Raw genomic sequence first — 16,555 nt, 5'->3', positions numbered from 1 at the left:
AGAAGGATGAGAAGAAGAAGAAGGATGAGAAGAAGAAGAAGGAGAAGGAGAAGGATGAGAAGAAGGAGAAGGATGAGAAGAAGGAGAAGGATGAGAAGAAGGAGAAGGATGAGAAGAAGGAGAAGGATGAGAAGAAGGAGAAGGAGAAGGATGAGAAGAAGGAGAAGGAGAAGGATGAGAAGAAGGAGAAGGAGAAGGATGAGAAGAAGGAGAAGGAGAAGGATGAGAAGAAGGAGAAGGATGAGAAGAAGGAGAAGGAGAAGGATGAGAAGAAGGAGAAGGATGAGAAGAAGGAGAAGGATGAGAAGAAGGAGAAGGATGAGAAGAAGGAGAAGGATGAGAAGAAGGATGAGAAGAAGGAGAAGGATGAGAAGAAGAAGGATGAGGAGAAGAAGAAGAAGGATGAGAAGAAGGAGAAGGATGAGAAGAAGAAGAAGGATGAGAAGAAGAAGAAGGATGAGAAGAAGGAGAAGGATGAGAAGAAGAAGAAGGATGAGAAGAAGAAGAAGGATGAGAAGAAGGAGAAGGATGAGAAGAAGAAGAAGGATGAGAAGAAGAAGAAGGATGAGAAGAAGAAGAAGGATGAGAAGAAGAAGAAGGATGAGAAGAAGAAGATCAAGGATGAGAAGAAGGAGAAGGATGAGAAGAAGAAGAAGGATGAGAAGAAGAAGAAGGATGAGAAGAAGGAGAATTCCAAGCCGGCAAAAAGTGTATCTGCAGAGCTCCGCTATTTCTTAGCGGAGCTCTGCAGATACACTTAGCGGAGCTCTGCAGATACACTTTTTGCCGGCTTGGAATTCTTATTTTCATCCTACTTCTTCTTCTTCTTCATCCTCATCCTCATCCTCTTCTTCTTCTTCTGAGGATGAGGATGAAGAAGAAGAAGAAGTAGGATGAAAATAAGAAGAGCTCCGCTAAGTGTATCTGCAGAGCTCCGCTATTTCTGAGGATGAGGATGAAGAAGAAGAAGAAGTAGGATGAAAATAAGAAGAGCTCCGCTAAGTGTATCTGCAGAGCTCCGCTATTTCTGACAGTTCAATGCAATGTTTCAACCGCTGTATGGAGTGAATGTCAGAGAACTGTCAGAAATAGCGGAGCTCTGCAGATACACTTAGCGGAGATCTGCAGATACACTTTTTGCCGGCTTTGAATTCTTCTTATTTTCATCCTACTTCTTCTTCTTCTTCTTCTTCATCCTCATCCTCTTCTTCTTCTTCTGAGGATGAGGATGAGGATGAAGAAGAAGAAGAAGAAGAAGTAGGATGAAAATAAGAAGAATTCCAAGCCGGCAAAAAGTGTATCTGCAGAGCTCCGCCATTTATGGAAACAAATAGATACAATGTTTCAACCGCTGTATGGAGTGAATGTCAGAGAACTGTCAGAAATAGGCTATTTCTGACAGTTCTCTGACATTCACTCCATACAGCGGTTGAAACATTGTATCTATTTGTTTCCATAAATGGAAACAAATAGATACAATGTTTCAACCGCTGTATGGAGTGAATGTCAGAGAACTGTCAGAAATAGCGGAGCTCTGCAGATACACTTAGCGGAGCTCTGCAGATACACTTTTTGCCGGCTTGGAATTCTTCTTATTTTCATCCTACTTCTTCTTCTTCTTCTTCATCCTCATCCTCAGAAGAAGAAGAAGAATGAAAAGAAGAAGAAGAAGAATGAAAAGAAGAATGAAAAGAAGAAGAAGAATGAAAAGAGGAAGAAGAAGAATGAAAAGAAGAATGAGAAGAATGAAAAGATTCTTCTTCTTCTTCTTTTCATTCTTCTTTTCATTCTTCTTCTTCTTTTCATTCTTCTTCTTCTTCTTTTCATTCTTCTCATTCTTCTTTTCATTCTTCTCATTCTTATTTTCATTCTTCTTCTCATTCTTCTTTTCATTCTTCTTCTTCTTTTCATTCTTCTTTTCATTCTTCTCATTCTTCTTTTCATTCTTCTTTTCATTCTTCTTTTCATTCTTCTTCTTTTCATTCTTCTTTTCATTCTTCTTCTTCTTTTCATTCTTCTTCTTCTTCTTTTCATTCTTCTTTTCATTCTTCTCATTCTTCTTTTCATTCTTCTTTTCATTCTTCTTCTTCTTTTCATTCTTCTCATTCTTCTTTTCATTCTTCTTTTCATGAAGAAGAAAAGAAGAATGAAAAGAAGAATGAAAAGAAGAAGAAGAAGAATGAAAAGAAGAATGAGAAGAAAAATGAAAAGAAGAATGAAAAGAAGAATGAGAAGAATGAAAAGAAGAAGGAAAAGAAGAATGAAAAGAAGAAGAAGAAGAATGAAAAGAAGAAGAAGAATGAAAAGAAGAATGAAAAGAAGAAGAAGAATGAAAAGAAGAAGAAGAAGAAGAAGAATGAAAAGAAGAAGAAGAAGAAGAATGAAAAGAAGAATGAAAAGAAGAAGAAGAAGAATGAAAAGAAGAAGAAGAAGAATGAAAAGAAGAAGAAGAATGAAAAGAAGAATGAAAAGAAGAAGAAGAATGAAAAGAAGAAGAAGAAGAAGAAGAATGAAAAGAAGAAGAAGAAGAAGAATGAAAAGAAGAATGAAAAGAAGAAGAAGAAGAATGAAAAGAAGAAGAAGAAGAATGAAAAGAAAAAGAAGAAGAATGAAAAGAAGAAGAATGAAAAGAAGAAGAATGAAAAGAAGAAGAAGAAGAATGAAAAGAAGAATGAGAAGAATGAAAAGAAGAAGAAGAATGAAAAGAAGAATGAAAAGAAGAAGAAGAATGAAAAGAAGAAGAAGAAGAATGAAAAGAAGAAGAAGAATGAAAAGAAGAATGAAAAGAATGAGAAGAATGAAAAGATTCTTCTTCTTCTTTTCATTCTTCTTTTCATTCTTATTCTTCTTTTCATTCTTCTTCTTTTCATTCTTCTTTTAATTCTTCTCATTCTTCTTTTCATTCTTCTTCTCATTCTTCTTCTTCTTTTCATTCTTCTTTTCATTCTTCTTTTCATTCTTCTTCTCATTCTTCTTTTCATTCTTCTTCTCATTCTTCTTTTCATGAAGAAGAAAAGAAGAATGAGAAGAATGAAAAGAAGAATGAAAAGAAGAAGAATGAAAAGAAGAATGAGAAGAAGAATGAAAAGCAGAATGAAAAGAAGAATGAAAAGAAGAATGAGAAGAATGAAAAGAAGAATGAAAAGAAGAAGAAGAAGAATGAAAAGAAGAATGAAAAGAAGAAGAAGAAGAATGAAAAGAAGAAGAAGAAGAATGAAAAGAAGAAGAAGAATGAAAAGAAGAAGAAGAAGAATGAAAATAAGAAGAAGAAGAATGAGAAGAATGAAAAGAAGAATGAGAAGAATGAAAAGAAGAAGAAGAAGAATGAAAAGAAGAATGAAAAGAAGAAGAAGAATGAAAAGAAGAAGAAGAATGAAAAGAAGAATGAAAAGAAGAAGAAGAAGAATGAAAAGAAGAATGAAAAGAAGAATGAGCAGAATGAAAAGATTCTTCTTCTTCTTCTTTTCATTCTTCTTTTCATTCCTCTTCTTCTTTTCATTCTTCTTCTTTTCATTCTTCTCATTCTTCTTTTCATTCTTCTTTTCATTCGTCTTCTCATTCTTCTTTTCATTCTTCTCATTCTTCTTTTCATTCTTCTTCTTCTTTTCATTCTTCTTTTCATTCTTCTCATTCTTCTTTTCATTCTTCTTTTCATTCTTCTTCTTCTTTTCATTCTTCTTTTCATTCTTCTTCTTCTTCTTTTCATTCTTCTTTTCATTCTTCTCATTCTTCTTTTCATTCTTCTCATTCTTCTTCTCATTCTTCTTTTCATTCTTCTTCTTCTTTTCATTCTTCTCATTCTTCTTCTCATTCTTCTTTTCATGAAGAAGAAGTACAGCAAAAAGTGTATCTGCAGAGAGCTCCGCTATTTCTGACAGTTCTCTGACAGTTCCTTCACATTTACAGCGGTTGAAACATTGTATCTGTTTCCGAATAAAAACATCTGTATCCTAAATGGAAACAAATAGATACAATGTTTCAACCGCTGTAAATGTGAAGGAACTGTCAGAGAACTGTCAGAAATAGCGGAGCTCTCTGCAGGGACACTTTTGCCGGCTGATCGGGAAAAATCCGATTCGCGCACCCGAAGTATGCTAATATTCGGATTCGCCGCGAATCAAATTTTTCCTGAAATTCGAAACGAATTCCACTTCGCCTGGTTCGATTCGCTCATCCCTAGTCACAACATGCACTTTCATTCTATAATATCAGTATTGTAATAGTCAGGGGCGTAGATAATCTGTGGATAGGGGGGTCCAAACCAGAGTGTCTGGTGATGTCAGCTAGTACTGACAGTTGCTGTGCCTCCAGCACTCCAGATAACCATTCCTACTTGGTGGATTCTGTACAGGTGGGGACATTTGTACTGCAGGAGGGGGGATCTATACTGGGAGAAATCTGTACCAGTGGGAGATGTGCTGGGGAGGGGATTATGTACTGGGGGAAGAATTCTGTACAGGGGGTAGCTGTATGGGAAAGAGATCTGTACTAGGGGGAGACTTGTATTGGTGAGAGCAAATCAAAGCTATACTGGGGAATAGATCTCTATTGGGTAGAGGGGACATACTAGTGAGAGGAGGGGAGATCTGTATGGGGGGGATTTAATCTTGGAGAGGGAAGTAATTTTTTTTGGTCGTAATCTGTCTCATGATCTGAGCTTTACTGACTCCACTGAAAGCCATTAGATGCTTACTTGCTGCACAGTAATTAAAGAATATCTTTTGAGTTCAAGGACTATGCCATATGATACAGTGTATACAATGACTGGGTTCAAGTTTTATCAAGTTTTAAGACTCTCCTGCTGTTAGTGTTAGGCTGAACCCCCCCAATACCAGGAAAAAAAATAACCTACTGCCCTGATAAAAACAATACAGATAATTGTAATTTATGACAATCTAGTATAAGCTTACTTAAAAATATCTTTCATGTTATGAGTTCTGCCTGTCTGTTGGTCATCTCTTTCCAATACTTCCTGAATTCCCTGCATGCTTTGCAGCTTCTCCTCTTCTATTTACATTGCATTTTTTTGGACTACATATCCCATAGTACCTTGCTTCCTGCAAACAGTAATTCCTGTACTGACTACACCTCCTGAAACTCTCAGCACCTCTGTAGTTCAGAGGGCAGGCTCTGGGAAATGTATGACACAGCAGTGCCTGCTCACAGGGTATAGTGAGTACATGTCACAGAATTCAAAGAAGTAAATATGTGGGGATCTTCACAAAGGAAGCTTACAAACTTCAAGATCGTTTAGACCAGGGGTCCTCAAACTACGGCCTGCGGGCCACATGCTGCCCGCCGAGGACATTTATCCAGCCCGCCGGTGTAGCGGCAAGATCAGTTCCCCCATGAAGATGTGTCCCTGACGCATCTGCACATGTCACAGTTTCAGTGACGATCAAGCGATCTTGCCGCTACACCAGCAGGGGCGTATTTGCCGCTCTGCTCCGCCTCCTCACCGGTGATTGGGCGCCAGAACTGTAGCTGAGGAAAGGCACACAGGCGGCCAATCACCTGCGAGGAGGCGGGGGCCGAGCGGCCCTGCAAACATTGCGTGAGGGAGCGGCCGGAGTGAATGGAGGACAGCTGACTGCCCGGTAAGTGAGCCGTGCAGATGGTGTTGCTGCAACCAGGTATGCTGGCTGCAGCAGCACCATGCTGGAACATGGGTCAGCAAGTAAAGTGTCATTGGTAGGAATAGTGCCCCATCATTGGTGTCACTGATACTAATGATGGGGCATTAATCCTCCCACTGACACCAACGATGGGGCACTATTCCTCCTCCCCACTGACACCAATGATAGGACACTATTCCTCCCCCCCCACTGACACCAATGATGGGGCTCTATTCCTCCCCCCCACTGACACCAACGAGGGGGCACTATTCCTCCCCCCCTACTAACACCAACGATGGGGCACTATTCCTCCCACTGAGACCAATGATGGTGCACTGTTCCTCCCACTGACACCAATTATGGGGCACTGTTCCTCCCACTGACACCAATGATGGGGCACTATTCCTCCCACTGACACCAATGATGGGGCACTATTCCTCCCACTGACGCCAATGATGGGTCACTATTCCTCCCACTGACACCAATGATGGGGCACTATTCCTCCCACTGACACCAATGATGGGGCACTATTCCTCCCACTGATACCAATGATGGGGCACTATTCCTCCCACTGATGCCAATGATGGGGCACCATTCCCCCCACTGACACCAATGATGGGGCACCATTCCCCCCACTGACACCAATGATGGGGCACTATTCCCCCCACTGACACCAATGATGGGGCACTATTCCTCCCACTGACACCAATGATGGGGCACTATTCCTCCCACTGATACCAATGATGGGGCACTATTCCTCCCACTGATACCAATGATGGGGCACTATTCCCCCCACTGACACCAATGATGGGGCACTATTCCTCCCACTGAAACCAATGAAGGTGTCCTGCATTTACCGTATATTTCGCTCCATAAGACACACTTGGGGGGAAATGTCTGTGTGTCTTATGGAGCGGCCGGCAGAGTATTCCCGCCGCCGTTGCATGTCCGCAGTCTCTGGTCATCTCCTGTACTGTGTCCACACTTGTTCATAGTTTTTTTTTTTAAACTATAGTCCAGCCCTCCAAAGGTCTGAGGGACAGTGAACTGGCCCCCTTTTTAAAAAGTTTGAGGACCCCTGATTTAGACTAATAAGACTAGGCTAGAAATAATTTAAATACAATGTGGAAATGAATGTACAATTTTTTATTTTTACCACAAATACTAATTAATCTCTAGAATTTCCAGAAAAACCTAGCAAACTGCACCTTTTACTCAGAGATTGATTTCTCTGATCCTCAGTCAGAAATCACAGGTCAACAGCTTTCACTGCCCTGATGCACTCTTTATAACGTACAATAACTAAATAATTGTGTGATTCAGCTGGGAAAGAATGGCACCTTACTATAGCTTTGTGAAAGGTAAAGACACAAACTATCTTGGCTTTGGAATGTCTGAGAAATAAAACACAAAGCATTATTCACCTCAATAACAATCTCCCTAACCTGAAAGTCAACTCTAAATGGCATTGGCCATCTGAGCACCAGTGAACTTAGACCAATGTCACAATTGCAATCCTGCTACTTGCAAGTATTCGCTAGCTGCAGGATATAGTAAAACATCAATAGTTACTCTTTCACATGAAAAGAAAGTGCTCACTGTGTAAAGAACGTGCAAAATTAATTTAATGAAGTCCAAATTTTCTGTGATCAGTTTACAGTTTTTTAACCACTTCAATACCAGGCACTTTCACCCCTTCTTGCCCAGGACAATTTTCAGCTTTCAATGATGTTGCACTTTGAATGACAATTGCGCGGTCATGCATATGAAATTTTTACAATTTTGTTTCACACAAATAGAGCTTCCTTTTTGTTGGTATTTAATCATTACTGTGTTTTCTATTTTTTGCTAAATAAACAAAAAGACCAACAATTTTGAAAAAAAAAAAAGCGTTTTTCTTTTTCTGTTATAAGATTTTGCAAATAAATAATCTTTCTTCATAAATTTAGGCCAGAATGTATTCTGCTACATTTCTTTGGTGAAAATAACCCAAATCAGTGTATACTATTTAGCCTGTAGGAAAGTCCACAGACTATGGGATATACAGTATATCTGAAAATTGACCAATCCTGATGTACTGGAGGCCAATCTCACTTCTTGAGGCCCGAAAACTCCAGGACAGTACAAATATCCCCAAATAACTGCTTTTTGTAAAGTAGACAGTCGAAGTAAGAGGTATCAAATGTTTTTTTGGAGTTGTAATTTTATGTCATAATTTTTTGAAAAAAAAAATGAAGAAATTTAAAAAAAAAAATTTTTTTGTTCCTGGCAAAAACAACTCATATACATCTTTTGGGACACTGAAAGGCAATTCATTTACAAGAGAAAAAGGCAGCCCAATAGTGTAATTCCTTAAAACATTTGAATTGTATTAAGCCAACAATAAAACCACTTTCCCGCTGCCCTATAGTAGAAGTACTGCTACTGGGTTGCAGGGCTACGCAAAATCACGTATATATACGTGATTTGCATTTCTGGGTAGGGAGCCCCGCCCTACCCGCTCTGCCATTGGCGGCTAGGGATGTTAATCACCGAATCGTGGCTGGAGATTCCCCACCAGCACCCGGCAATTGCCATGTAAAACTGACAGGGGAGAGACCTGTGTGTAAACAACACAGGTCTTTCTCCTGCAAGGACATGCTGCTTTGTATTTCTCTGCACAGAAATACTAGGCATGTCTCCCTAGTAAAACACACACAGCACATAATGTTAAACAGCACACAGCACACAGGTAACCCTTTGATCACCCCAGATGTTAACCCCTTCCTGCCTATGGATCTGGTAAGCATTTAATTTTAATGTAAGTGGTGGTGAATCAGCAACAAGTGGAATTTATCCTCTTGCCACCCAGCCACTGCATTAAAACGGTGGCAGGGTAGCACGGCTGCGGAAAAGCACCCGCAGCTGTCACCATTTGATCCCCAAGGGATCAATCATTCGGTTTCAGCCAGTGATGTCGAGCTGAAATCGGATGATCGGTCCCGGTCCTATCCTGTCCTGTGTTGACAGTTACACAGGACAGGATATGATGTCATTCTTCTCTGCCTGGGCACATTCCGTCCCAGAGAGAGAAGAAGACACAGTAAAAGTGAGTAAAGCACTACACATTTACAGTTAGAACACACCTAGGTCACATTTAACCCCTGATCGCCCCCCCAGTTAACCCCTTCACTGCCCTGTCACCAGTGTCATTGATCACAGTGAACAGATTTTTACTGATCACTGTATCAGTGTCGCTGGCGACTTCCAATAGTGTTAGCGCCCCCCCCAGATAGCGCCAGTTTGCCCGCTAGTACACCAGTAATCCCATTTAACCCCTTGATCGCCCCCCCAGTTAACCCTTCACTACCCTGTCACCAGTGTCATTGATTACAGTGAACAGATTTTTACTGATCACTGTATTAGTGTCACTGGCGACCTCCGATAGTGTTAGCGTCAGTTAGCGCCCCTCACAGATAGCGCCAATTTGCCCGCCAGTACACCAGTAATCCCATTTAACCCCTTGATCCCCCCCCACCCAGTTAACCCCTTCACTTCACTGTCACCAGTGTCATTGATTACAGTGAACAGATTTTTACTGATCACTGTATTAGTGTCACTGGCGACTTCCGATAGTGTTAGCGTCAGTTAGCGCCCCTCCCAGATAGTGTCAGATTGCCGCTAGTACACAAGTAATCACATTTGACCCCTTGATTGCCAGGAACACGCTCACTTGCACGCTAAACCTCCATTGCTAGTATAGTGTCTGATTGGATCAATATCTTTGATCAGATCAGCGCTATACCAGCGTTCACATTACTATGGTATCCCCAAAAACACAGCGTTAGCGGGATCAGTCCCGACACCTGCCAGCACCTGCGTTTAGCCCCTACACACCCCCCCCCCCTCTCCCCCAGCAAGTGCAGTGTCAGTAGATAACTGTCACTTGATACATTACACACAAAACCGCAGTGTTCACAGAATCAGGCTTGATCTCTGTTAGCACTTGTCGGTAAATTTTTTGTAGCGGTTCAAGCAGTCCCTGACAGCCAGGCGCTCTTTTTCCCGTGAGTCGCACTAGGTACCTATAAATTTAGTGGCCAAAATGGCTGTATAGCAAAAAAAGGCATAAATTACAGTATCTATACCATAGTTTGTAGACACTATAACTTTTGCACAAAGCAATCAATATACACTTATTGGGATTTTTTTACCAAAAACATGTAGCAGAATACATTTTGGCCTAAATTTATGACTAACTTTGAGTTTACGATATATTTTTTTATAGCTGAAAGTAGAAAATATCGTTTTATTTTTCAACATTTTCATGGTTCTTTTGTTTATAGCGCAAAAAATAAAAAGTGCACAGGTGATCAAATACCACCAAAAGAAAGCGCTATTTGTGGGAAAAAAAGGACATAAATTTCATTTATGTACAGCATTGCATGACCGCACAATTGTCAGTTAAACTAATGCAGAGCTGTATAGCAAAAAATGGCATAAATTGCAGTATCTATACCATAGTTTGTAGACGCTATAACTTTCACACAAAGCAATCAATATACACTTATTGGGATTTTTTTACCAAAAACATGTAGCAGAATACATTTTGGCCTAAATTTATGACTAACTTTGAGTTTACTATATATTTTTTATAGCTAAAATTAAAATATACAGTTTTTTTCAAAATTTTCGTGATTTTTTTTGTTTATAGCGCAAAAAATAAAAAGCACACAGGTGATCAAATACCACCAAAAGAAAGCTCTATTTATGGGAAAAAAAGGACGTAAATTTAATTTATGTACAGCATTGCATGACTGCGGAATTGTCAGTTAAACTAGTGCAGCGCTGTATAGTAAAAAAAGGCATAAATTACAGTATCTATACCATAGTTTGTAGACGCTATAACTTTCACACAAAGCAATCAATATACACTTATTGGGATTTTTTTTACCAAAAACATGTAGCAGAATACATTTTGGCTTAAATTTATGACTAACTTTGAGTTTACGATATATTTTTTATAGCTGAAAGTAGAAAATATCGTTTTTTTCAAAATTTTTGTGTTTTGTTTGTTTATAGCGCAAAAAATAAAAAGCGCACAGGTGATAAAATACCACCATAAGAAAGCTCTATTTTTTTAAAAAAAGGACGTAAATTTCGTTTGGGTACAGCATTGCATGACCGCGCAATTATCAGTTGAATTAGTGCAGAGCCAAACAGAAAAAAAAGGCCTGGTCATTAAGGGGGGTAAATTCTCAGGAGTGCAAGTGGTTATAGGGCACATTAGTGAATGACAAATCAATGGATGGACTTTCATTTATGGACACTTTTTATTTTTATGTTTTGATTATAATTTAATGATATTAGCACTTTCCATAGACTGGGAATTAATTTATTTTTAGTGGGGTGAGCACCTTGTAAAAAAGAACATTTTTCGACAGAGTAGTTTACACTGTATAGAGCTGCTTCCCTTTTTTCTCCTGTTTTCACATTTAGGTTTGGTGTGGCGCCCCATTTGATTTTACACATGATCGCGCAATTGTCAGTTAAAGTAACTCAGCACCGTAACGCAGAAAAAGGCCTGGTCAGGAAGGGGGGTAAATCCTCTTGAGGGCAAGTGGTTAAAATATTACTCACAAGCACAGAAATCAAATGAGCATTTCTCAGAGCTACCTGGTCTATGCATAAACACCGCGGACAGCTGCGATTTCTAGCCGCCGCTATGTGTAACCTCCGAGCAAAGCTCCTTTCACTGGCAGCCTGCACATGCCCATTAATTAAGCAATGTTCCAACTCATTTCATCTGTAGAGGACTTTACCAAGAGTTGTTTTGGAGTGTTATTTGCTTTTTTGTTTTTTAGCATTTCTTGTACACAAAACTACAAGGTAGATTCATATGATTTTTATAGTAACTGAACATTTTGTTATATAAGCATTTTAGACCTCACTGATCCAGCCAGCAAGAGAGCAATCCAGAAAAAGAAACACAGATGGGTGTTCTCTCTGCATACTTTAGCAATCATTTTGAGTTCTCAACTGCGACAGGATTGCAACTGTGCCATGGGCATTACTGAACAGAATACTGTTCAAATTAGAATATGTTCATGATGATCAGAAAAATATACAAAATGTCCTACCTTACAGATCATAATAACATGACAGTCTTCTGTGACCTTCCACTGCATCTGCTCCTCAAAATGCGGTCCTAGGACATAAATTTATTAACTAGTTTGTGGATCGGCTTGGCACAATGGTGAACTGTGTCTGAGCATTTGTACTTATGGTGGCTCCTGTGACATTCCCACTACTCATCATTAGATCATTTATGCCTGTATTTCATTTAAGATCCAATAGTGAAAAAAATGTATTTTGGCAATTGTATTTGGTTAATATATGTTATGTAATGATAATATTTAGTATACAAATTCCTTCTTTATTTCACAAGCCTTTATTTTTAGATCTTTTTTTTCACATTTACATGTTAATTATGCTGTCCAGTAAAAGTGACTGTCACAGGGGTTGGGGCAAACCATACTATTGCCAGGGGTACTTAAATCAGTTGCCTGCCATTCACAAATAACTGTTGCAGCAATTGCTCAAGCAGCCTGGCAGTTATAGTTCCTGTTGCTGCCATTTTTGTTGGACACCTTGGTACCTTTTTGCAATAATCATTTATGGGGTTATCATCCAAAATATAAACAGTATATTAAATATATATAATATACTGTATATAAATATATATTTATAAAAGCCTTTTTCAACTGTTGTAGTTTACACAATGACGCCTCCACTGGTGTGATATGAAGAAAAGGGAGAGAGAGAAAAAAAGTGGTTGTAAAAGTCAGATATGAAATCAGAACAAACACATCCTTCTATACTGTGTACATGTCTCTATCCAAAGCTGTGACTGTGATTTCTGTCTTCTGCCTTGTTCCTCTGTTATCTGTATGAGTCCCTTCTGACAGCTTTTCAGCTGACAAGGGAGGAAGCTCCAGCACACAGCCTATGATCAACAGCCACAGTTGTACTTGTTCTCTGTTGTGTAAGGAGGGGGTGTGTCCTTTCCCTCCAATCACAACTGCACAGCTCTTCTCCCTTAACTGTGCAGTGTGTAATTTAGATCCTCACCCCTGCTACTGGAGCCCAGGGGAAATCCTTTCACCTTTTTGTTTTCAGAATTATCTACAGAAGAAATGAATGCAGGTAAACATGTACAACTTATGTAGGAGGATTTGATTAATCTCTGTGTATCACCTGAGGCAAGTCACTTCACTGGGTATATGTAAGGGTTCACAACCACCTTAAGCATGTAACAGCTATGGCCATGGGTGCTGAAGCACTTGTTACTGCAGTCACCCGTTTGCTTACTTTTTCACAGTATTACATTCTATTGCTTTCACTGGACTTAAATGTACCATTTACAGTATAGTTCATTAAAAAAGTTAATAAATGATTTTTATGTGCATATTCAGGGAGGCAGTTCAAAGGGCAAAGCTGGAGTGCATAATCAGTGCAAACAGTAAAGCTGGCCATACACCAGAATTTCCTTGAAATGTTCATACTGCAAATCTGAAAAATAATTCGGCAGACCATTTGATCTTGCCATCGTTGAATCATCTAGTTTTAATTAAAAGCTGTAAAAATTTCATCCAGACCCGCTAAATTAATTTTGTGCCTAGAAAATGTGCATTAAAATATATACAATTATTCCCAAACTAAAACCGCATTCACAATAAGCCTATGCTCACACATATGCACACATTTCCAGACCTCCAGGAACCAAAAGGTCCGGTCTTGTGTGGGAAGGATCAGTGGATCAGGTGAGTATATCTTTGGTGTCCTCTCCCCTAAAACAAAACGAGCATTTGACCTGTGCAGAGCCAGCACAGCCCCACTGCATGAACCAAACAAATTTTCCCAGATTTCTGCTTGAAAAAAATTCTATTGCCATTGGTTGCCTTGAGCTATTGTGCTTTACACACTTCTCTTTCCCACATTGAATAAGGTTTCTAAATTACAACTGATCATGCGGTAAGGTGGTTCAGAAAGTAGATCTAAACAAAGTCATTAAAATTTCACATTAATTTTAACATGTCAATGTAATGTTAAAATTAATTTTGAATTTTTTAATTTCATTAAAAATTCATGACTGGTAACCCTGCCATGAAGGTAATTGTTTACAGATTTCTGGGTAGGAGATGACAGCGCTCTGTCCTTGTCTCACAATTGCTCTCTGATTTGTCTCTGTCACAAGTGCTTCCAGTGCAGACTGAAAGTGGTCATGTTGAAGAAGCTTATTGCACAGGCACATTCTCACTATCAGTAAGCCACTCATGAGCAATGGCATGAAGCCATCACTGGAGCACAAGCATGCAGACACGAAGACAAGCAGGCAGCTGGAGAACAGCAGAACTGAGATAAAAGGATTAAATAAAGTTGAAAACAGTATTAAAAAAAAAAAAAAAAAACTGTAATTATTTAGGCACCTTTCACATGGGCATTTCATATGTCCATTTTTCATCTGTCCGTTTACGGATGTAAAACGGACACCCATGTATTTCTGTAGACTAGCAGATGTAAACGGATGATGTTTACATCCTTTAATGTCCGCATCCATTAACATCCGTTTTTTTGAACAGAAGAAAACCCTATTTTTTCCGGATGAAAAACAGAACAGATGAAAAGCAAATGTAAACAGACAAAAACGGATGTAAATGGACAAAAAATGGATTTAAATGGATGAAAAACTAATGTAAACGGACAAAAACAGATGTAAACGGATGAAAAACGGATGTAAACGGATGAAAAACAGATGTAAACTGATGAAAAATGGATGTAAACGGATTAAAAACAGATGTAACTGATGAAAAATGATGTAAACGAATGAAAAACTGACGTAAACTGATAAAACACTGATGGGAACTGATGAAAAACGGATGTGAACTGATCCGTTTTTTCTTGGAAAAAACGTGACTGAACTGATGAAAAAAAACGGAACACCCGTGTGAAAGTGGCCTTAGGATACCCAGTGCTTTAGAAAGCTGAATGTCATCCAATTAGGATTTACATCTGCTTTAAATATATACAATCAGGATGTGAAAGCATGCATGTTTGTAATAATGAGGAAGAGAAAAAGGCGCCTCTAAGTGTAGACATTATGAAAGAAAATTTATTGTAAACTAACAATTGCCAATTGTTAGTTTACAATTTTTTATACTCCAGCCTATTGCTTATCATTAATTGATAGGATTTTCATGTACTGTATATCCCAAAAGAATAGTGTGTTATATGAGATTGTTGACCTTGAGCCCAGGGCCAGACTGACAACTCATGGGGCCCCCGGGCAATAGGGGATCATGGGGCCCCTGTGTCCTTGCCCAAACTCAAAAAAGCCTATGAAAAAGGTGCCAGGGGCATCTCATGGGGCCCCCTACTGACCCCGGGCCCTCGGGCAGTGCCCAAGTTTCCAAATGGTCAGTCCGCCCCTGCTTGAACCTAAGTTTCTTTATGTTTGTAATATTTACTGAACATTAGCAGTATCAGTATTAGTATCAGTAATATGAGTATGATAAATATCCAACCAACTAAAAGGCAGTGCTAAATCTCAATAAAGTGTTAAGTGTAATGCATCTGCAAAACTCATGCAATGCTACAATGTACACAAAGTATGAGGTCTGTCCGGAAAGTATCCAGCCATGTAATATGAAAATAGAGACATTTATTGAAGATACAAGAAATATTGATAGTGTATATAGGACAATGACACCTCAGTCCCCTTCAAAGTAGGCACCTTGAGACCTCACAGAAAATCTTGCAGTTTTTGGGATTTGGCTTCTAGTTCTCACATTGTCAGTCACTGATCTTTGTTGATTGCAGCCTGTACACGTTCAACGTTCTCAAGTATTCTGCTTGTTCTTCTGGTTGCAAGCCTTCCAGAACATGGATCAAATTTTTGCCCATCTTTGAAGCGTTTGTACCACACTTTTATTTGTACTGCACTCGTTGTATAGTCCCTGAAAGTATTCTGAATCATCCCAATAGTTTCCGTGGAGGAATGTTCAAGCCTAACACAAAATCTGGTGCAGATTCATTGTTCTACTCGCTCAGTAATTTTGAATGCGATAGCCGCACAGTACACATGCTCACTCAACAGCATCTAGTGACCACACTGACGTACTTTGAAGTCGTCATTGTTCAGGCATGTGCAATCCAGTCCACTCTCCTTGGCTGCTAGGTTACATCAATGTCGTGGAAAACCGTTCTCATTATATTAACCCTATCCCATTGCTGCCTCCCAGCCCTCTAAATGCTGGGAGGTGGAGGCACACATTCTGAATATATGACCGCTATGATTGGCAATCACAGCAGTCACATGATCAGAACTCTCCTGATCGCAAGCATGCATCGAGAGCTTTCTTGTACCCACCAGTTACTGTGCTGGGAGAGCCCAGGGAGCATGCTCTGAGCACAATAAAATGTTTACATAGGTATGCATATATGTGGCCACTCAACTTTAATGCCCAGCAGCCGAGAGGCCACATATATGCGTTCGGCAGGAAGCGGTTAACAATGGCTGGTCTTTTTCCGAACAGACCTCATATAATAAAGCACAATATTTTATATCAAGATAATTTTTTTAAATTTAACGCTGCCTTTTAGTTAGTTTGTATGATTTTTATGTTGCTTATTAGAACATACGGCACACTGCTCTGTCTTTTGATGGCTTCTTGGTTGTGAGTGCGGTCTTTGTACCTATGCAGATTTACCTTGTTTTTTTTTCCATGCCTTCTTCTTCTTTTGGGATTCGTCATAAATGTTATCAAAATCTTAGAAAAAAAAAAATTTTCTGTGAGAAAAATTGGTCAGAGTGTCACATTGCCACTATATGATAACAAAAATGAAATACAAGCAACAGTTTGTGAGTATTAAAGAGTATGTAAACCCAGCATTATATATTC

At 39.2% G+C, this 16,555-nt stretch overlaps 1 protein-coding gene across 1 annotated transcript in view; it reads right to left on the bottom strand.

The window, feature by feature from the left end:
• The window catches only part of MYOM3 (myomesin 3), a 188,152-nt gene that overhangs the window by 26,216 nt on the left and 145,381 nt on the right, over positions 1-16,555 (bottom strand). The window contains exons 27-28 of the mRNA XM_089688775.1: positions 16,364-16,423; positions 11,735-11,802 (exon numbers count right to left, since the gene is read on the bottom strand). Of these exons, the coding sequence (XP_089544901.1) occupies positions 11,735-11,802; positions 16,364-16,423 (128 nt within the window). The remainder of the gene's footprint in view (positions 1-11,734; positions 11,803-16,363; positions 16,424-16,555) is intronic.

The sequence above is a fragment of the Staurois parvus genome, unplaced genomic scaffold, assembly GCF_062004578.1.
Source record: "Staurois parvus isolate SC_StPar_1 unplaced genomic scaffold, SC_StPar_1.0 ptg000454l, whole genome shotgun sequence".
Taxonomy (NCBI): domain Eukaryota; kingdom Metazoa; phylum Chordata; class Amphibia; order Anura; family Ranidae; genus Staurois; species Staurois parvus.
This window is presented reverse-complemented; position numbering and strand designations above follow the sequence as displayed.